Source organism: Ruditapes philippinarum, unplaced genomic scaffold, assembly GCF_026571515.1.
Source record: "Ruditapes philippinarum isolate M1 unplaced genomic scaffold, ASM2657151v2 ctg2045_1_1_1_1, whole genome shotgun sequence".
In the NCBI taxonomy this organism is placed as follows: Eukaryota; Metazoa; Mollusca; class Bivalvia; order Venerida; family Veneridae; genus Ruditapes; species Ruditapes philippinarum.
The window spans coordinates 72,727-97,133 of record NW_026865021.1 but is presented as its reverse complement, the minus strand read 5'-3'; the positions used below and the strand labels follow the sequence as shown (position 1 = coordinate 97,133).

Here is a 24,407-nt window from a genome sequence, read left to right as displayed (position 1 = left end):
GGGCGCCTCACCAATTACTTTTATAATCTCCTCACTGACTTCCATGTAATTGTTTGGTTTTTGTATCCTACAACATTCTTGTTTAAAATTAGTTTTGAAAACTTGCAAATTTACAAAATACTGGTCAAAAACCCTGTGGAAGAGGAAGACCATTTCGATAAACAGTGGGTGGTTAGTATTACATGTATTACTGAATTCTAATATTGGTGTAACTAGATTTTGTTGGTCTGTGGTATACTCCTGCCTAGTCACTCTTGGCGCCCCTAATTAAAAGGCTTACAAGTATTGTGAAATCAAAGAGATAATCTTGTTTATCTCAAAATCGTGTAATAACTGTTACTGTGTACATGGCAAGAGACATGTCCAATCCAAAATGAGTCAAAAGGATATGAATAAGAAATTGAACAACATATAACATATACTTTACTTGGCATTGAATAACAATACACATTTATAGCCAATATAACTATTAATCATGTAATAGTAGAACATTTGATAATATGTAATATAGACCTTAAAAAAGTAAAAATTTTAATGTATAAATTTTGATGGCCTGCAACAATAATATGGTTGTAAGTATTTTCGACTTTACTATATTTTGGACAAAATGTGAAATTCATTTTCTACCTTGCTTAACTTGTAATTTGTACAAAGTCTGTTTTCTCTTACTTTGTTTTCATTTTGCCCTATTTCTTTTGCTAAATTATGCATAGACAATCAAATTGGTCGAAATATTTTTCGAAATCAAGAAAACAACACTATTAAGCTTTTGCCTTGTTTTAGTGACACCGCAACTATTGCATGTATTGAGTGAACTATAAATATATATAGTTTATCATAAATTTTCCTTTCTGGAAATCAAACCAGGGAAGTTTTATCCCTCTTCAGCAATTTGTAAATATATTACAAATATATTTCAATAACGGTAGACTCATTGTACTACTACTATATATATTTTAGATGCTGTTGCTGTACTTTGAAGACATGACATCAGTAAAAAATTCAAACAAACACATCAAAATAGTTAGAAAAATAATTTATTTTCCAAACCATAATTAGCTCCATGTAGATCTATTTGTCATTTATCAAAATATTAAGTTGAAATTTCACACCTATTATCCTGTGCAACTTTTTAACAAAATATTGTGTCCTATAAAAATAATAATGAAGACTTTTAAACATATTTTTGAAATTTTCGCATCAAGAATTCATTACTTTAGTTAAAACCAATAACTTTCCTTTTTGATTCATTATCAATGAATAAATTTATTATAAATAATATTGTAACAAGCATAAGTAAAAGTCCCTCGTATAAATCAGATATCCCCATGTTTCGATGCTCTTTCTCTTTTGTATCATAGGCAAAATTAAAATACATTCCCTGTTATCACAATATAAAACCCAAGATAAAAAGTAACCAATGAACGATCATTTGAATGTGACATTTCTATTGTTATTCCTTTCTTTGTCATCACAAAAAGTAAACCCCAGAAAAAAATGAACCAATCAATGGGCATGCTGTGGAGTATGGGTAACACTAGTGCGACACAAGTTGAAACTTGCAAAACTTTTCCCAAGTCAAGGGCAAAAACTCTACAAATAAATAACAGATCCACAAGCAAACCCAAGGTTTATAACAACACATATCAACATTACTTTCACGACTGCAGGTCAAATACTCTTTGAGCTATGCAAAAACAAGTTGAAAATTGCAAATTTATAATAAGTCAATGGCAATAACTCTAACAAAACCCACATGTAAATACAAGGTGCACAGCCTCACATCAACATCTCTAGGTCAAGCACTTTAAGAGGTACATACAACACAACAATTTTGAACGATTTTTACTCAGTCAAGGGCAGTTACTCTACAGAGTCTGAATAAATATACAAGTAAATGCCCAGGTGCTCAACTACACAGTCATGCTGACAAACGTTTCTGTGAAGTTTCGTGACTGTAGGTCAAATACTTTTTGGGCTATGCACGACACAAGTTGAAAATTGCAACTCTTTACTTAGCCAAGGGCAATAACTCTACAAATACAGAATTAATTCACATGCATAAACCCCCAGATGCACAAATACACATGCTGACCAACATTTTATCAAGTTTCATGACTAAATTCTTTTTGGGCTATGCATATCAAAAGTTGAAAAATGCCATTTTTTAAAGTCAAGACCAATAACTCTGACAAACTGAAAACTAAATTCACAAGCAAAACCCTAGTGCACAGCTTCAAATGCTGATAATTCCTATGAATTTTGTTGACTCTAGCTCAAGCACTTTTAGAGCTACATGTGACTCAACATGAGAATGGACAGACTGTGCATGTTTGGGTATTTAAATCTTGACACATTTTCAATACCAAGGTATCCAAACTATGATACAATAAAGTTTTCAAGAATAAAATGGTATAATTCATGATATGAATGTTTATACTAAATCCTTAGAAACCGTATCAATAAGAAATACTTTATAAGAATATCCTAATGAAACATTTCTATTTTTTTTCTTTTGTTTCTTTTTTTCTCTTTTTTTTTTAAATACCGGTATATATTTGACACACTTTTGAAAAATGTGCCCATTGTAGATCAATCCACTAACACATAAACTTTTTTATCAAACACCCGTGCCGATTTTGCGACTCCATAAATATGGTATTGCACGGCCGTGCATATATTTTGACGTGACGTCATTAGCGTTATACAAACATAGTGTAAAGACGCGCTAAATGTTAACGTAATACTATAGGCGCGTCAATGATATATGACTCTTATTTCACTTTAAACGGTCTTTATTTTTGGTATGTGATAAATAGAATATTAAATTCGGGTAAGTTCATAATACTGAATTTATTGCACTCGTTGAATAAAATAATATTATGCTCGCCAGAGGCTCACATAATATGATTTTATTCAACTTGTGCAATAAATTCAGTATTGAACTTACACTCATTCAATATCCTCTATACATGATCTGCTATGATATTACAGCATCTACATTTATCATATTTTTGTAAAATTTATAGACAATATTGGTCTTTCAACAACAGTATAACAAAAAACATAACAAATTTACAGAACTTCAAGTGTTCAGGATTAAAATCTAATAGATTTTCATACTTTTATTCTTAGTAAACATTATTTCCCTTTAATAAAAAAAAATGAACCCTTTCTCCCATCTTTCTCCCACTAATTTCTTTTCCCATTTCATAAATCATCAACAGTTATTGTGTTATGAGAAATATAGAGGCATTAAAGGGTATAAAGCTATATCTGCTGAAAAAAATTGCAAAGATTTAAAAGCGGTAAATACATATTGTTTTTATATCCTAACGATTATATCTCAAAAAAGTTGTTACATAGAATTCCCCTGTTATTTAACATACATTAATAAATTGTACGTAAATCAGAATAAAATCTTCCGGAACAAAATATTCCCCCTACTATTTTAGTTGGTTTAGCCATTATATAACACATGTTCCACTCGCTTTCATTAAAATATATGGACATATTTCTTTTGTTTTACAGTTTTTGTAGCTATTTTAATTATAATATTTATTAACAATATTTTTGACATCCAATAGTAACACCAAAGATATAGCTTTATACACTTTAAAAGACTTACATGGCATCAAAAATACTACCAAATAAATGGGACCAGTCCCCAGCCTTCAGTATCATTCACTTCTGTCTAAATCACTATGAAGCAATACAACTTTGAAAATATAATTCAAAATGAAAGGGAAAAAACTAAAAACCAAGATAACAACAATGTATAACAACAAGAGCTGTCAGAAGGAGAGCGCGCTCGACTTTTTTAGTGCTTGCCTATAAAACAAAACTTTGACAGTTAAGGGCACACAAGACTTTAACTAGGAATTTCTAAGTACAAATCAAGAAACATTTTCACAGAGTTATCTTCTCTTGCTTACAGATAGGTCTCATGATGGCACATAAGAACTCCAACTTCCAAAGTAATATCTCAAATGGTTAAGTCAACAAGTGGACAAGAATGAAAATCTTAACTGAGTTTCTAAGTCAAAAAGGGCCATAATTCAAATAAAATCCTTAACAGAATTACCTTCTCCTGCCCATGTTTTGGGACCATGATGGTAAACAAGTATTCCAACTTTCAAATTAATATCTCAAACAGTTCAGTCAAAAAGTGGACTGGTACTAAAAACTTAACCAAGATTCTAAGTCGATAAAAGGCCTTAATTTTTAAAACAAATCCTTGACAGAGTTACCTTCTCTTGCGTACAGATGGGGGTAATGATGTGAAATAGCATTAAAAGTTTCAAAGCAATATCTCAAAGGGTTAAGGCAATAAGTGGATTTTACCCATATTCAATGTATTTTCTAAGTCAAAAAGGGCATAATTCTGTCAAAAACCTTGACAGAGTTATGTCCTCTTGTCTGTTGATGAAGGTCGTGATGGTAAACAAGTATGGTCAGTTTCAAAGCAATACCTCCAATGGTTTTGAAATAAAGTGAGGTGGTACAAAAAACTTAACCAAGCTCAATACACTTTCTAAGTCAAAAAAGGGCCATAATTCTGTCAAAAACCTTGACAGAGTTATGTACTCTTGTCTGTAGATGGAGGTTATGATGGTGAACAAGTATGGTAAGTTTCAAAGCCATACTTGTAATACTTCTGAAATAAAGTGGGGTGGTACGAAAAACTTAACCAAGGTGTGACGCCAACGCCGACGCTAACGCTAACGCCGACGCCGACGCCGGGGCGAGTAGGATAGCTCCCCTTTTCATAGAAAAGTCGAGCTAAAAAATTGAACATAGATTAAATAGGAATGTTTATATTTATAAGACTCTAAGAAATGCTTTAATAAAGATATATCTAAAACAGTAAAGACATGCACAGCATTCTACCTTACTAATTAACAAAATACATTGTCAGTGGCCAAATAAACTGCTACAAACACTCACTACACAAAAACTGTCCAAGACAATTAGATTGCCAAATGACACTGGGTTTTGCTTTACACAATTTTGTTTAATACCTAATGAATTAAAAAAATAACATGTAAATGCAAAACTGTCTTACCAGACAGCGATACAACAATCTAGCAATAATCCATATAAAATGAGTAAGAAATATAAAAACACAAATAGTACAAGCATGATGTCACAAACACTTTCAAAGAAAACCAACATAAAGCACTATATTATCACTATTTCATAATAAATTTACATCATTACATGAAGAAAATTGTAGAATTTACTTCTATATTTAAGGTATTACGACCCTAATGGGCACTATAAGGAACTAAAAATTTGACATCATAGGTCAGATATATACCTTAAAGTACACCTGTATGCAAAATTTAAACAAAGGTTACCGTACGGAAATCAAGTTATGGCCACTTTTCTGAACTCAACCTAGGATGTTATGAGGGCCCTTTTTTAGAAATGAGGAATCTTTAAATAATCTACAATAACATTCTAATGAAAAATGTTTTCCCATTAATTTTTGGTAAGAAACAAATAGTACCATTCAGCTAACAATCCACATAAGCAAAATTACGGTTTCTACTTAAAATTTATGAAATCTGTATAAAAATGTTACCCTACCCCACCCATTTTTACCACGTGTCTGACCATTTTCCTACTGATTTTATTACACTTTGAAAATATCAGGTACCATATTTTTTACTAGATTTAACATAATTTAGCCAATAAATACCTAATTAAATTAAAAAATAAAAATTAAACAATTTTTTCTTTCCAACTGGGACATGAGAGATACATAAATAATGTTAAAAGAAAAAAAGAAAGAAAAAAAAAAGTTGACCCTTCTGGGGATTGAACCCACGGCCCTCATTCTCAATGTAGTAAACAGTAGTTCTAGCCTATTTGAATACTCTTCAAAGCGGAGGTAATGCATTAGGATGGTAATACCTTAATATGTAACAATCACATAATTTAATTATTTTCATGTAAGAAATGAATGTAAAATGTCATTAGATTGTTTGAACAATAAATTGCTTCTGTAAGCCTGTCAATCTTAAACATAAAACAGTGATCTATTTTAAGAAAATGTAACTATTTTTTTTTGTCTAAAATTAAGTATTTAAATACATTTACATCATTAAATGTAATTGACTTATTATACTCAAATTTCAGAACTATCAAATGATCCATTGTGAAATGTTTAAGTTTCAAAATACATAATTGAGCAACAAACAACAGAGAGCCTCTGAACAACATGTTAAAGTGGACTGCCCAAGCCCTACGCTGCTGTCATAGGCTGTAACCATTACTGCAATCTTGATCATAATCTTATTTTTCGGACTCCTTTCAGTATTTTTCTATCAGAGGGTGTGCTAGGTCTAGTGGCACTGAAAATAAGAGCATCAAATGATGATCTAAATAATGTAGAGGAAGTATTTCTTATTCAATTCTTACTTCCTTTACATTTTATGTGTGTGTGTGTGTGCGTGCGTGCGTGTGCGTGTGTGTGTGTGCATGCGTGTGTGTGTGTGTAGTATGTATGTAGTATGTATGTAGTATGTATGTATGTAGGTACAATGGCACCAAAAAAAAAACATACTCATGATACTAAAGTTCATTATATAATACTAATCATGCATTATAAGACCTACAAAATTAATATTAATCAAACACAATTCTTTGTTGAATTTTATATAAAATTCGATAAACTATGATGCTGAAAGATTTTTACATCATCTAATATCTTTCAATGTTGCATTCTATTTGAAGCCAAGTAATAATATGTGATACATGATTAATAAGTGTGTCTGATAAATCATCAAATTCATGTCACATTCATTGGTGTGACCCTTTTTCTTTCTTTCTCCAGAAGAAATATCAAACAAATTATTAATAAAAAAAATCTTCAATCATAAGCATCTTTTGTAATCAAAACCGAGATTTTTTTCAACGCCTAGATTTTTTTCTTCATGAAAACTGGCTAGTCATTTTTTAATCTACTCCAATAAAGTTAACACAATATCAATTTATGATCAAACCTTGAGGCATTTACTGGAGGACAGACTGGTCCTTTAAATCCTACAGAGGTCACAGCTGGTGTAGATTCTGTCAACTGAAATGTAATGAAATACAAATTATTTGAAAGGTGTAACTGAAAAATACTAAACACACTAATTGATTGGATAAGCCAATTATAATACATAACGTACACACTTAAACTGCTTGGCCTCATTTCATAACAGAATACATTTGAGGTTGACTCCTACAATAGTTGGCAAATGTTGTATCTATGAAAAACTAATATACTTATCTATATAAATAAACAAACATACTAATGTTAAACTGGTTGCTGAAGAATAGCTTCTGCAAGTTGAAATATTTCTTAAAACTGTAGCTATTTCATTTCTCTATACATTTAAATCATAGACTAATGTCTAATCCTTTATCAATATCTGTGGACTAAAACAGGATGACAGACTTACCTTTGCACCAACCTGAAACACAGGGCTAGATGGTGCCATTGACTGACTGGTATTCCCCAACACTCCTACAAAAACATTAATTTTAATTACCCAAAATTTACTTTTGTTAAAAGATTTAGTCAAAGTTGTCAAAAGTATTTAATGACTTTTCAACAATTGCTTATAATATTTCTCATTCAATAAATTACTTGATTCTTATTATATTCTTAGAATCAGTACATGTTCACTGTTAACATTAGTGATGACTAGACCATCTTTTACAAAGACATTAATTTAGACAAGTTTATTTCTTTTGAATCTTGTCTTTAGGGCACATTTAACTTGCTGGCAATTAAACTATCAAATAAAATAGCATACCATTATTCATAGTGACAAAGAAAACAACACTTTGTGACAAAGAAAACAACACACTGTGACAAAAAAAAAACACACACACTTTGTGACAAAGAAAACAACACACACTTTGTGGTAAAGAAAACAACACACACTTTGTGACAAAGAACGTAGAACACACTTTGTGACAAAGAAAACAACACACACTTTGTGGGAAAGAAAACAACACACACTTTGTGACAAAGAAAAGAACACACAATTTGTGACAAAGAAAAGAACACACAATTTGTGACAAAGAAAACAACACACACTTTGTGACAAAGAAAACAACACAAACTTTGTGACAAAGAAAACAACACACACTTTGTGACAAAGAAAACAACACACACTTTGTGACAAAGAAAACAACACACACTTTGTGACAAAGAAAACAACACACACTTTATGACAAAGAAACCAACACACATTTTGTGACAAAGAAAACAAAACACACTTTGTGGGAAAGAAAACAACACACACACTTTGTGGGAAAGAAAACAACACACACACTTTGTGACAAAGAAAACAACACACCTTTTGTGGCAAAGAATTTAAACCACACACTGTGACAAAGAAAACAACACACTGTGACAAAGAAAACAACACCCACTTTGTGACAAAGAAAACAACACACTGTGACAAAGAAAACAACACCCACTTTGTGACAAAGAAAACAACACACTGTGACAAAGAAAACAACACACACTTTGTGACAAAGAAAACAACACACTGTGACAAAGAAAACAACACACACTTCGGCAAAGGTTATAACTGAATGGAAGAAAATATCAGTAGCTTGACATTGTGTTTTAAATAGTATTTTGACATGTATGCAGCTTTCTAAAAAATAATGCATAAATCTTACTACAATCTAAATCAGCAGAAGAACACAAAGCCAACAGGTGAGATAGATAACAGAAAGAGACACCTGACAAAAGATAAGGACAGAGCATGGTATCTATGATAATCTCTTTAGGTCAAATTCTGCACATTCTTATTCTACCAATTCTCTGTCAGTGACCAATCAAAATGTGTTAAAAGCATTTTTGATTAACAAAGAACTCTTGCAATCAGATGTTACTTTCATTTGTTTTAAAGTTCACACCGTTCCATAATTTATTCGATCTTGACAGACACTTTTTTTGATTAGTTTAATGTCAGAACAACACACTGTAAAGGTCATATGGTGACTATTCTGTGCATTATTTCAAACACAACAAGGTATCTGAGTAGAACCATTAGGTAAGCTATTCAGAAATATATATTCCTCACATGAATGAATCCAAAGTCCATGTCATGATTCAAACACACAGTGGTTTGAAGTCAACAACCTTAACCACTCAGCCACAGACACCCCCACCATACTTCATCTCCTAATATATTTGTCTTTATCAAACAGTTACAATGAGCCATCTACTCAACAACCTGCTTTCTTGGTAGAAATTTTACTTCTGATACACTTGGGTGTAACCACTTCACAATCAACTGCTGGATCAGGAACAGGCATATTATATAATTATTCATAATTTATAACTTTTTTCTGATTGTGGTACATGTTAAATTACTTACATGTAACTGTGTACACAAACAAACAACTTTCAAGATTTATATAAATTAACATAATTACAAACCTGCTTGTGTACAAGGTGGCCCTGGTCGTGCATTATTACATTCTTCACAATTTACAGCTGATGCTTTGTTGTTGCTCAGACATCCATTACATATCCAGTCAACAGGGGGATGCTTAAAGAGCGTGAGAGGTTTAGGGGTCTGACATGCCACACATTTATTGTCATCAGACTTGTTCTGTATTCGGCAAACATCACACGCCCAACTTCCAGCAGCTAGCTTGAACTTATCAAACAAACTGTCTGATTTGTTTAATTCACTAGGCTTGGCTGTAAACACAAATAAAATATTTGTTAAATATTTCTTAAATTAAGAAAATATGTTTTACATACATGTACAGTTGAACCAAACCCAAATAAATCACCTGTTACACAATTTTTTTTTAAAACTGTAACATCTTAAAAAGTACTTGGCATTCACAGAGGATATTTGTTTTGCATGATATATTGATATATATTTCAAAGTGAACACCTGATGCAGATTTTTCTGGAGTGAAAAGCCATGACTGTAAATAAACAACTATTATTTATTTTATAAGTGTAAAACAAACACCTATTCTATCTATTTTTTTACTTGCTTTGAGTTATTCAGGCAGATTTATTTCCACAAATGTCATGCATGTCAATGTCAATTCAATAAGAATTCATGTATTTTGTGACAAAGTTCAACATGATATGAGCAAGTATCATGTATGTTGCTCTTGTAATCAAGCATATTTTACATATATGACAAAGTGTTGAACTACGGTAACTAGAACTGCCACTGTCATGATGTTAATACCCCAGCATACCACTTTGTCAAAATCAACAGTGGTCATTTAGAGCTCAAGGACGACCTCCAAGCCAAAAAGCCAGTGCATTGCTAAGTTATGTATTCTACATGTTTTTAGTGGCAAAGATCAAAGTGTCCTTTACCTTTGACCTACTGACCTCAAAACTGAAACTGCCACTGTATGACTTGAATATACAAGTTAAAGACCCCTGTGACCTTGACCTTTGACCCACTGACTTCAAAAGCTATAGGGGTCACTCAATGGTCATGATCAACCTCCAAGCCAAATATGAAGACTGTGGGTCAAAGGATTCTTAAGTGATTAGGCAGATAAGCTTTCTTTAGTCAAGGTCCTTCTGACCTTGACCTTTGACCTAGTGATCTCAAAATCAGTACAGGTCATGTACTAGCCATAACCAACCTCAATACCAAACATGAGACTGTTGACAAAAGCATTCTTTAGCAACTGAGCAGACAAGCTTTTGTAGTTAAGGCACCAGTGACCTTGACCATTGACCCATTGACTTCAAAATCAACATGGGTCACTAAATGGAAGTGACTAACCTCCATGCCAAATACGAAGACTGTTGGTCAAAGGATTCTTAGATTATTGGGCAGACAAGCTTTATTCAGTTGAAGTCCCTGTGACCTTGACCTTTGACCCAGTAACCTCAAAATATGTAAGGGTCATCTACTAATCATGATTAAACTTCATGCCAAATATGAAGACTGTGGGTCAAAGGATTCTGAAGTTATTGGGCAGACAAGCTTTCTTCAGTCAATGCCCCTTTGACCTTGACCTTTGACCTGGTGACCTCAAAATATGTAAGGGTCATTTCCTAACCATGACTAATCTCCATGCCAAATATGAAGACTGTGGGTCAAAGGATTCTTAAGTTATTGGGCGAACAAGCCTTTTTGAAGTCAAGGCCCTGTGACCTTGACCTTTGACCTGGTGACCTCAAAATAAATAGGGGTCATTTATTTATCATGATAAACCTCCAGGCCAAATATGAAGACTGTGGGTAAAAAGGATTCTTAAGTTATTGGGCTGACAAGCCTTTTTTTAGTCAAGGCCCCTGTGACCTTGACCTGGTGACCTCAAAATCATTAGGGGTTATTACTTATCATTACTAACCTCCATGCCAAATATGAAGACCGTGGGTCAAAGGATTCTTTAGTTATTGTGCGGACAAGCAAAAACTGGGCGGACAGCCAGACGGAACAGCTAATTCCCTTATACCCCACTTACAACTTTGTTGTGCATGAGTATAAAGATTAATTTCCCTGTGAAATTCTCAACATATATTACTCACTATCTACTGAAAGAAAAGTAGTAAGAATTTTTTTTTTTGTAACATAATAAGAGACATATATACATTTTCTCACTGTTATTTTTGTTAGGGGATTGACATTATATTATATTATCATATATAAGGGAAATTAATCATGGGGCTCAACACAATTATTACTTACATGCTGATTTTGCAGCCTTACATTCGCCACATATTGAATCATCTTTCTTGTTTTGTATAAGACATATATTACAGATCCAAGTTCCTGGCTGAATGGAGCTCACTTGAAGTGATGAGTTGGATGATGATGAGCCTTTGAAAACAAAACAAGATCTAATTATAGAGGAAATACTGTACTTAATGTCAAAAATATATCATTCAAGTCTGTAAACAGTATTTTCTAGCCCACTTGTAATTGTGTTACTCAGGCTTGGACATTACTTTCAACATTTTTCCTTTGCTAAAACATTAAAGTGTTCTGTGCCTAGGTTCCCTCCACCGAACAATTATACTTCTCAAAGACAGCATTTGAGTGATAAAACATTATATATTTGTCTTACTAAATATTTGTGATTGTCAGGATTTTTTTTTTTTATTTCATTTAATGCTAGTGAGCATAAAAAAGGTTTAAGTGTACAAGCAATTATCAATGTATTGCAGGCAATACAAAAGTCCCCTACTGGTAAGAACCTCAAAAGAAGTGTCAGCAACATTCTGAAGGGTCATGACCATTCCATAAAGACATAAATAATGTTTGAGTTCTTAGGTAATTTTCAGGAATTGTCTGTAACACTGTTATGTGTGTACCATTTTCCTTCCTAATAAGGAAATTATGTTTATACAGCAGATAATCAAAAGATGTTGGTATAATAAAATATATATTGAAGTATTTACCTGCAAAATTAAGTATTGGTATTTCCAGAGGACTTAAATACTTCAGATTCTGACAAGGACAGAGATGTTAGTCTGCATAGTGCAAAAGAATGTAAGCTAAGCAACAATTTCCAATTGGATGGTAAGTAAAGACAGATCCTTGTTCATGGGTAGGCTGCTCGACCAACTGTATGAAGCCGCCCTTTAATGGTTCTTTCTCGGACTTTTATGCACTCAGAGAAACGCTGAGACTGAATTAAGTCACCAATAATCAGAAGGTACATCTTGGTGCTCAAAGCATGAAGCAAAGCTAGAAGTCACTCTAAGTGATGAAGATGGTACAATTACACAGACATCACCGTCATTGGTTGAAACTTTACTGCCGTTTCTCCAGATGTTCAAAAACAGGAACTTTTGCTGCAACAAATGATGACTTGTGGAAAACAGCTAATCCTTCCTTTGTTTTCATATTAATACTATTCTTGTGTTCTAATGGGTAATTTGTGTAGCATGTTACCCAAGGTTCTGTCAATGTGTGAATTCACAATAGTTTGGTCATGTTTTAGATCTTCATGAGGTAGATGACAGTTAAATATTCTGTTGATGATTGTTCAGACATGACTTCAATATTCTAGAGTACCCACAGGTTAAATTGGTTCCCCACATCATGATGTGTATGATGTAATAATGTTTCCAGATTCATTAGAAAATATTTTATTCAGGTAATGTATAAAATGGGTCAAAATAATTATCACTATTTTTGCAATATTTTAAGTCTATATGATGTCTTTAATGTATAAAATGGGTCAAAATATGTCACTATTTTTGCAATATTTTAAGTCTATATGATGTCTTTGAAACCAGATTTTTCAACATAGGAAGGAAAAACAAGAACCATCATCAAGCAGGGCTATGCTCAATTTGTCAAAACACAATGGAGGAAAAATATTACAGTAAAGAATACGCCTAGAAAACTTCATTTTCTTGTACAAACTATGATTCAAATTTCGATCTGGACAGTCTTGGTCATTTACAGACATGGTCATTCTGAAACTATTAAACATGTTAGTGTTATCATTGCTTGTCCTAGTAATTTTTTTTCATTGAATCAAATCTGGCCTTTATAATAAATTATAATTAATAAAAAAAATTCCGCTAAATTAAATAATATGACCTTGACAGTCGATATCATTCAAAGATCAAGGTCATATTTAAATTAATCATCATGTCAGCTTTGTAATAAGTGTTCTTTTGTCTAAAAATAAATCAAATCAAGGTAATGACAAATACAATACTTGAATGTCAACAGCCAAGGTCATTTATAAGTAAATGTCTTCTCATTTTTTTCAAATTGTCAAAATATTTCCTGTTTATTTTTCAGTATTTACCCAATCCATAAATTATTAAAAATGGTATGATAGTATTTGCTTTATTTAATATTTTTGTCTAGACAGTAAACATCATATTTGGAAATTCAACATGTCAGTTGTGTCACATGTGTTTTTGTCCAAGTACATGTCAGTTGTGTCACATGTGTTTTTGTCCAAGTACATGTCAGTTGTGTCACATGTGTTTTTGTCCAAGTATAAATCAAATATGAAAATAAATAACAAAGTTTCATTAGTTTGACTTAGCAGTCAAGGTCAATTAAAACTAAACATGTACAATAACAATTTGTGAAATCTTCCTTTTTTTATTATGAAGAAAAGAAAACTTCCTTTTTTATTATGAAGAAAAGAAAACAATCAGTGTTGTGAAACTATATAACTTAAGACAGGCATGTTGAAAATGAGCTAAAACATGTTACAATAATTCAACATGTCCGTTTTGTCATATGTGCTCTTTCACAAAGTATAGATCAAAGGGGCCAATCAATTAAATATGTGCAAATTTGGTAAAAGACTACCAAAGAATGCTACAGACAAAGCTTGGTGATCATCCAGCAATTAGTTAAGTAGAAGAAGATGTTTAAGGTTTTTCTAATATTAGCTGTAGAGGCCCCTAAAAGGGGCCCATCAATATGAGCCTATTTGATAAAAGACTACCTACGAATGCTGCAGAAAAAGTTTAGTGATCATCCATCAATTAGTTCAGTAGAAGAAGTAGTTTTTTTTCTGTTTTTAGCTCTAGAGGCACCTAAAAGGGGACAATTAAATAAATATGAGTTTCTGGCTGGCAGTGTAAGATGGACCCAAAATATCCTTATTCAATAGTGCAGACTGGCTGACGTTCTACTGAGATAGTACTTAAGTGGCTACTCTATTGTTCTCTCTATTGTTCTTTTTAGCCACATAAAAGAACTTTGCCACATAAAAGCTTACCGAATGAATGACCTCGAAGAAAAAGTACTGTTACCTATTGTGCCTGTAGCCACATAAGTATCCTCTCATAAGTGTGGACAGATGAATGGTGGGCAGAATTAAAGTCCCCTCCAGTTAAAACGATAGGGGAATAAATGAATAAATATGCACCATCCCCCCCCCCCCAAAAAAAAAGATAAATAAATCAAACCAGACATGTATTTTTTTTTTGCAGGCAAATACCTGTACTGTACTGGGGCTAACCTTTCATGTAGGCAGCAAAAAGATTAATCAAATATTATAACAAAATGTTTCAAAATTTGAGTGACAGACTTCTTAGTCAAAGTTTGTCTTCCAAAGTAAACTTTAGGACTTTCAAGAAAAAACAAACAATTTAGGACTTTCAAGAACAAAATATTGTAATTTAGGACTTTCAAGGACAAAATATTATAATTAAGGACTTCCAAAAAACAAATCATATTATAATTTAGGACTTCCAAAAAACAAAATATTAAAATTTAGGACTTTCAAAAATAAAATATTATAATTAACCTTTTACCACATGAGCATATTGCGAAAAATGGCCGTTTTCATTGAAAAGCCTCCTGTAACAAGTTCAAACTGCTATGAAACTATGAAAAATGCTTCAATACTAATGAAACTTGGCACAAATGTTGACTACACCATAGCCTCTGTAACAGCATGCTCAATGGTAAATTTCCTGTTACCATGGCAACGGGGGGACGTCTCAAAATTGTCAAAAATCACTATTTTGCATTGTTTTTTTTCCATCAAAACTGATTTCAAAGTGCTGCAACTTCTCAATGAATTGAGATAGAGTAAAAGGCTTTTCAGCGTCCGTTACTAGTTACCCTAAGATCGACCAGAGGCCATTTTTTTAATTTTAGCCTGTCACATGTCCAAAATTTTCTTGGCGATGAGGGGGACTCCGCCCCCCTTCAAACCCCCAAAACAGAAGGGGGCACATCCCCGTTCTGGCAACCCCCTGATGTAATATTTGGATGGGGGACGGCGCCTAAAAAGTGGTCACTTTTTTTAACAACATTTCTCAAATGAAAAACAGTGTTTGGTGCCTAAATAGGGCATTTTTTCACTGTTTGAGGCCTCAAAAAAGAGGGGGGGGGGGAAGCCGTCGAAACACGCTTATATAAGGGAAAAGGTTAAGGACTTCCAAAAACAAAATATTACAATTTAGGACTTTCAAGAACAAAACACTACATTAAGCATCCTATAAATATGTCTTACCAGACTTCACAGATGAGATGGCTGACTTAAGGCTTAACTTCTTGTCAAAGGAAGTCATTAATGTTGTTGCCACTGTAAAATGTTAACAAGAAAATATCTATATTGTATGTCTGTCAAATTCAATAAGATTTATATACTGGTAGTAGTCATTTAATGTTTATCTCATTTAAATAATATAATATCTAAAAAAATGTCAAATTTTTGACATAAAATCATACCCTGTCTGCAACATGCTGATTATAAATAAAGCATAGAACTTTCATTATATAATAAACAGGAATGTTGTTCTATCACAGGTTTGCCTCATATAAAAAAGTATTTGTTTGATTAAAATTTCAGCAGTTTATTATATAACTATAGCATTGCACCTTAATCTATAACAACATTTTACAACATCTAATATTCATAAACATAAAACTAGTGGTTTACCATACAAGCAATATAGCTATATCATCTAACAAATTAAAAACATTTTGATTCAAAATCATTTTGGCAAATAAAATAACATCTGGATAAAATCATCAACTAAAAAAACTATGCACATTAACATGTTTATAAACTAGAAATGTGTCGGTAGGACACAAATGCCCCCATATTCAACTGTGTACTGACGTACAGCAGGACAGTATAACTGACGGACAAAGGAAATTCTACATGACCCCCCTTGCAAGCTTTTGTAGGGCAAAAACTCTTCAAATACTAAATAAATCCACAAGCAAACCCCCAGGTGCAAAATACACATGCTGACCAACATTGCTGTAAAGTTTATTGACCCTAGCTAAAGTATATGTGACTCAACATTTTATGAACCATTTAAGCAAACCCCCAAATGCATGCACAAATGCTGACCAACATTCCTGTAAAGTTTCATGACTCCCAAGCAAGATATTTTATGCCTGACTCGGGTTGAAAATTGCAACTTTTTACTGAGTGAAGGGCAATAACTCTAACAACATTGAATTAATCCACATGTGAATCCCCATGTGCACAACTTCACATATTGATCAATATTCCTGTTAAGTTTGTTGACTCTAGCTCAAGCATTTTTTGACCTACACATGACAATACATTTTGGAACCAACTCATACACACACAGACAAGGGAAAATCTAAATGCCCTCTTTTAAGTGGGGGCATCAAAAATGAACAAAAAAAGCAAATACCTTGGGTTTTTTTTGGTGTTTTTTGTGTGTGTTTTTTGTGTGTGTTTTTTTAATAGGAAGGGGAAAGTAACTTGGGTTGATGGTGGGTGAGATATAACATAGGTGGATGAGATATAACATACATGTGGAACCTAGATAGTACTACCTACCTTCTAGAAGGGGGACTTAGAATTTGTGAGATGTATTTCATATAAAACAAAGTAATGTGGGAATCAAACTAGACATGAAAATGGGCATGTTCATATATGAAACTGAACTTAACCATACAAGCCATAAATTTTAGTCTCCTATAACTTTTGCTGGAAAAAATACCTCAATTACAAACATTTATTTTTCCTACTTTTGTCTCTTGTTAAAGCATGTAAGACCTTAACTTGCTGACAAATACATCTGAATATGTATGTAAAGTGAGTTTATGTTTTCACAGGATATACATTTCAAAAAAACTCCAGAGATCCAAAAGCAAAAAAATAAATATTGAATCTTCTAGAAAGATTAACTGCAACATTAAGCTAAAGATAAAAAAAATATACATTGAATTTAATTTAAAATCTTATGTTCATTTTATTCTTTGCCCGATTACAGTTTTAAATGCTTATACCCTTTTCTTTTTAGGGTCATTTTTTGCCAATTAAAATTATCATTCTGGAAAAAAATAGTGAGCATCTGATCAAAATTTTTGTGTCCAGACATACATCAAATGTTAATAAATCTTGAAAAAGTATTTCCAGTCATTGTATGCCAAAATGTTTGCACCCCCCCCCCCCAAAAAAAAACAAAAAAACAAAAAACAATTGAGTCCCTTTAAAGGCACATTATGCCTCAGAAATGAATAAATTTTTATATCATTTAAATAATGAGTTAAGAGCATTTTAGCTGAATGTGAAATTATCAGCCATTAATCTAAACAAAGTAGTATTTTGACCTAAATACTAAATCACTATATTTTAACACATTGCCAAAATTGGAAACTACAATATGGCATAACAAATAAAGAAATTTTTGAGAAATGAAAGGGCTTAAAGAGCCTTTAAAGAATAATTCAATAATCTTACTAATATGTCAACAGATTTCAAGAAACTCTTAAACAAAATAAATTTACAAAGTCAATAATGAACAAATGTTGTAAAAAAATTAGTGCCTATCTGTCTGTGAAACAGAACTACCCAGCTAACAGGTGCCTATATAAAAGAACCATTGAAGAAAATGTTATACATATTAGCATTAAAAATAACCTACTTAAAACAATAAATATCATGCTAAAATTTTCATGACAAAAATAATATCCTAGTATATAATAAATTTATATAGATAAAGCCTCTAAATGTACCTGTACTTTTTTCTTTATTAAACAAGAGCTGTCAGTAGGACAGCAACGCTCGACTATTCTTAGTGCTTGATAGTAAAAAAAATGCTTGATACAGTTACCTCCTCCTGTTTACAGGTTGGGGTCATGATGGTGAACAAGTGTGCAAAGTTTCAAAGCCATATGTCAATGGACTTTGAAAATATTTGAACTATTACAAAAACTTTAACATAAATTCTAAGTCGAAAAAGGGGCATAATTCTGTCAAAATGCTTGATAGAGTTACCTCCTCCTGTTTACAGGTTGGGGTCATGATGTTGAACAAGTGTGCAAAGTTTCAAAGCCATATGTCAATGGACTTTGAAAATATTTGAACTATTACAAAAACTTTAACGTAAATTCTAAGTCGAAAAAGGGGCATAATTCTGTCAAAATGCTTGATAGAGTTACCTCCTCCTGTTTACAGGTTGGGGTCATGATGTTGAACAAGTGTGCAAAGTTTCAAAGCCATATGTCAATGGACTTTGAAAATATTTGAACTATTACAAAAACTTTAACGTAAATTCTAAGTCTAAAAAGGGGCATAATTCTGTCAAAATGCTTGATAGAGTTACCTCCTCCTGTCTACAGGTTAGGGTCATGATGGTGAACAAGTGTGCAAAGTTTCAAAGCCATATGTCTATGGACTTTGAAAATATTTGAACTATTACAAAAACTTTAACGTAATTTCTAAGTCGAAAAAGGGGCATAATTCTGTCAAAATGCTTGATAGAGTTACCTTCTCCTGTCTACAGGTTGGGGTCATGATGGTTAACAAGTGTGCAAAGTTTCAAAACCATATGTCAATGGACTTTGAAAATATTTGAACTATTACAAAAACTTTAACATAAGTGGTTACGCCGACGCCGACGCTCGGGTGACTGCAATAGCTCTACTTATTCTTATCGAATAGTCGAGCTAAAAATATTCTAACAAGACATTTAAAATGCAATTATTCCTTTCTTATAAACATCATGTTTACTAATAGGCCTCTTTCATAGTATATTTCTTTTAGTGCTTCCTGTATTTTAATATGGAAAAAATTTGACTGCAACTTCTAACGGTTATGACGTAAGGTGACATACTTTACAAAAAAAGATAAGAAACATATTGTTTTCAAATAAGTTAGTCATGTTCCAACATAAGATTTTATTGATTTTATGAAGCTGTGAGTATGCAGGATGTCATATTATCCTGCCATCTAATTAGCTTTCTAGCCTTTATGAATACCCAGGTATTTCCCCAATAATTTTGTAAATTTTAAATTGAAATACAATGATTTTTTGTTCTTTTTTGTTTGCCACAATATCTTTGACTAACATTATTGTATCTTATATAATTCACCTATTATTGTATCTTATATAATTCACCTATTATTGTATCTTATATAATTCACCTATTATTGTATCTTATATAATTCACCTATTATTGTATCTTATATAATTCACCTATTATTGTATCTTATATAATTCACCTATTATTGTATCTTATATAATTCACCTATTTTTGTATTCTTATATAATTCACCTATCATGAATACATGTAGAAACTTTAACAAATTAACTTTTATTTAATTATCTTAAGTGTTCTCAAATAACAAATATAAACTGACAAGTAATCATTTTCCATTCTTACATTTAGTATTACCAAATAATTAACTTATTTGTTTTACTAATTTTAAAGTGAATTAGTCCAAAATGGGAAGGATGTAATTCCGTACATAATTATTTTGATAGTACTAAGTATCATACACAATAACAAAACTAAAAAACCAAAATATTATGCAAGTGTATGATGTATATTTCTCTAATCAAAAATCATTATTTCTCTAAAAGTGTTATAGTTACTCTGCAAAAATAACTTGAAATGACTTGAATTACTTTTGTTTGTGCAGCATTTGCTTTTCCCAAGTTACAATGAAAGCATAAAATAAAAAAGAAAATTGTTGGTTTCTTGTGAATATACTTTATATCACAAATCAAAGTAAGAAAATATCCACAATTTCACTAGCGCCATGCGCTTGTGATGGCGCTTGTGAAAATATTACAAGTTTCTAACTTCTCAGTGTCATATAATTATGCTATAATAAAGCGTATTCTGTCAAAACAAACAAATATCCTTTATACATGTAGCAGATCATAATTTGTTCCAGTACAAAACATTATCATTCATCATATAAATGTTTATGCTAAATTGTTTTAAAATAAATCAACTTTTTCTTTCAAGAATATTACATAACAATATCCAAATGATATTGATGTGAATTGTTTTTATTAACATTTAAAATATCTATGGAAAATGTGCCCATTGTAAATCAATTCACTTTAAACAACAATAACACTCAGGCAAAAAGTAACAAATTTAGGATTTTACATAAAAACCTTGATGAGTTTGACCATAATAAAAATAGTAATGGCTGAATGGATTTGGATTTTCCATGATTTTTTTTTCAGTTTTAAAAATTTTTGGTTAAAAAAAAGGGATTTTAAAAATAATCGATGCATAACAAATTACACTTCTATGGGATGTGGGGTATTTCCCAGCCTTGGCCTTTTAAAGCATGTTATTTGCCCATCATTGAAAACCTGACTGTACATTTCTGAAAATGATTTTTTACATCCGTCCGGAAAATCCAGACTTGACCTAGAAGTAAGAAAAGCTGCATTTTGTGACCAGACATGTTCTGATGTAGAACCTGTAGGACAGACATCACTCCTCCCTTGTAACAGTTGACTAGACTGGTCCCCAAGCCGAGCATCTATGGTACCCTGATCTTCATTACTGGACAATGATACAACTATACCAGATGTGAAGTTAGCTTGGTTACTATTCACACCTCCACTTCCTGCTGCCATATTGTTCTGACTGGTTCCCTGCTGGAATTTCCCTGCTGACTGGTTACTGGCTTTGCCTGCACTGCTTGGTACACAGTTTTTCAATCTTTTTACCTATAAACAATAAAAAGGTAAATATTTTAATTTTAACCAATAGTTTAGCAGTATTTCTATCTTATATTGGTGGGCATTTATGTAACAAATGTTCAAAGATTCCATATGATTTCGCTGCTCATGTCTCTAAATATCAATACAATGAGACTTTATTCATGGAGAAATTTAAGGTATTACCACCCTAATGGGCATTATAAGGAACTAAAAAATTGACATCATAGGTCAGATATATACCTTATAGTACACCTGTATTCAAAATTTAAACAAAGTTTACCATATGGAAATCAAGTTATGGCCACTTTTCTGAACTCAAGCTAGGATGTTATGAGGACTCATTTTATAAATGAGGAACCTTGAACTAATCTGCAATAACATTCTAATGAAAAATGTTTTCCCATTAATTTTTAGTAAGAAACAAATAGTACCATTCAGCTAACAATCCACATAAGCAAAATTACGGTTTCTACATAAAATTTATAAAATCTGTATAAAAATGTTACCCTACCACACCCATTTTTACCATGTGTCTGAACATTTTCCTACTTAGGGAGCCTAATTTAAAAAAATCCTTAAAATTTACCCAAATGAATGCCTGTTTTCAAAGCTTCCCTAAATTTTTAAAGAAGTATATTGGTTGATCTTGAAATACTTTTACCGTCTAGTTTTGATTTTATTACACTTTGAAAATATCAGGTACCATATTTATTACTAGATTTAGCATAATTTATCCAAATGGGACATGAGAGATACATAAATAATGTTAAAAGAAAACAAGAGGGCCATGATGGCCCTGAGGTCGCTCACCTGTATATAGGCCCCCCCCCACCCCCGGGCCAATTTTTACCCAAGGGCTTTTATTTGTTTATTTGAACAGACTTGGTAGACACCCATAAGAAGATGTTTCATGCTAAACATCTAAGTTCTAGCTCATTGGCTTTTTTAAAAGAAGATTTTTAAAGTTTTTACTATACACATATAGTTAAAAACAATGACACCCCTGGGGCAGGGCCAGTTTTGACCCCCGGGCGTTTATTTTAACAAACTTTGTAGATATTTATTTAAAGATGTTTTATGCTTAATATCTAAACTCTAGCTATTTGGGTTTTTCCAAAGAAGATTTTTAAGTTTTTGCTATACACATATAAGGAAAATCAATGACCCCCCCCCCCCCCGGGCCAGTTTTGACCCCAGGGCTTTTATTTGAACATACTTGGTAGACACCCATTAGAACATGTTTCATGCTAAATATCTTAGCTCTAGCTCTTTGAGTTCTTTAAAAGAAGATTTTTTAAGTTTTTACTATATGCATATAGGGAAAATCAATGACCCCCTGGGGCGGGGCCAATTTTGACCCCAGGGCTTTTATTTGAACAAAGTTGGTAGACACTCATTAGAAAATGTTTCATGCTAAATATCTTAGCTCTAGCTCTTTGGGTTCTTTAAAAGAAGATTTTTTAAGTTTTTACTATATGCATATAGGGAAAATCAATGACCCCCGGGGCGGGGCCAGTTTTGACCCCAGGGCTTTAATTTGAACAAACTTGGTAGACACTCACTAGAAGATGTTTCATGCTAAATATCTTAGCTCTAGCTCTTTGGGTTCTTTAAAAGAAGATTTTTAAGTTTTTATTATATGCATATAGGGAAAATCAATGACCCCCTGGGGCGGGGCCAATTTTGATCCCAGGGCTTTTATTTGAACAAACTTGGTAGACATTCACTAGAAGATGTTTCATGCCAAGTATCTAAGCTCTAGCTCTTACGGTTCTTTAAAAGAAGATTTTTTAAGTTTTTACTATATGCATATAGGGAAAATCTATGACCCCCAGGGGCGGGGCCAATTTTGACACCAGGGCTTTTATTTGAACAAACTTGGTAGACACCCATTAGAACATGTTTCATGCTAAATATCTTAGCTCTAGCTCTTTGGGTTCTTTAAAAGAAGATTTTTTAAGTTTTTACTATATGCATATACACTGTAGGAAAAATCAATGACCCCCCCCCCCCCCCGGGCGGGGCCAATTTTGACCCCAGGGCTTTTATTTGAACAAACTTGGTAGACACCCATAAGAACATGTTTCATGCCAAATATCTAAGCTCTAGCTCTTATGGTTTTTTAAAAGAAGATATTTAAAGTTTTTTCTTTTGGTTGCCATGGCAACCAGAGTTCTGCATGGAATTAAATTCTTTGAACAATTTTTAAAGGTGACCACCAAAGGAACATTCCTGTGAAGTTTGGATGAAATTGGATGAAATTGGCTCAGTGGTTTATGAGGAGATGTCATTTAAAGCAAAAGTTTACGGACGGACGGACGGACGGACGGACGCCGGACGAAAAGCGATCACAAAAGCTAAAAAGAAAGAAAAAAAAGGTTGACCCTTCTGGGGATTGAACCCACGGCCCTCATTTTCAATGTAGTTAACAGTAGTTGTAGCCTATTTGAATACTCTTCAAAGTGAAAGTAATGCATTAGGATGGTAATACCTAAGTAAATTGAGGTGCTAAGACCTTAAAATGTACCTTCTGAACCCACTTAGGTCTTTCAACATAAAAAAACAGCAGGAATATAATAATATTCTCAAATCTTTGACAATCTGGATATATACACATTTCAAGATAACTGCTTAGCCTTATATTCACAACAAAACTTCATACATGTTAAAGATGTCTCAATAGAATAATATAACAATTTTTCAACTCTCCTACATGTATCTAGCCAGAAACCATTTGTATTTCATGACAATTAAAATGACTGCTATATGGACAAGTTGTGGAAACATACTCTCTTCGTTTTGTTGGATTTTAAGATACAATTATAGCACTGTAAAGATCATAGTTACTGTGACTTTCCAGCTTTACTGGTGGAGGAAGACCTTAGGTGCCCTTTTGTGAATTATTTCGGGCACAAGTGGGAACTTGAGTGGAACCACTGACATTTTGTTAGCTAGCTTGATAGTGTCATCTTGACAGGATTCAAACCATCTTCAATGA

The 24,407-nt window shown here is 32.6% G+C and overlaps 1 protein-coding gene across 2 annotated transcripts in view; it reads right to left on the bottom strand.

Annotated features, from left to right (window-relative positions):
* Positions 1-5,488: 5,488 nt before the first annotated feature.
* LOC132727581 (glutamine-dependent NAD(+) synthetase-like) overlaps positions 5,489-24,407 on the bottom strand; it is a 44,318-nt gene continuing 25,399 nt past the window's right edge. Inside the window, exons 19-25 of one of the 2 annotated variants that reach the window (XM_060713129.1) lie at positions 21,163-21,415; positions 15,961-16,032; positions 11,703-11,834; positions 9,458-9,724; positions 7,455-7,519; positions 7,011-7,084; positions 5,489-6,359 (exon numbers count right to left, since the gene is read on the bottom strand). In XM_060713129.1, coding sequence (XP_060569112.1) covers positions 6,293-6,359; positions 7,011-7,084; positions 7,455-7,519; positions 9,458-9,724; positions 11,703-11,834; positions 15,961-16,032; positions 21,163-21,415 — 930 coding nt within the window. In that variant the 3' untranslated portion in view covers positions 5,489-6,292. The remainder of the gene's footprint in view (positions 6,360-7,010; positions 7,085-7,454; positions 7,520-9,457; positions 9,725-11,702; positions 11,835-15,960; positions 16,033-21,162; positions 21,416-24,407) is intronic. The other variant, XM_060713130.1, reaches the window with a different exon arrangement.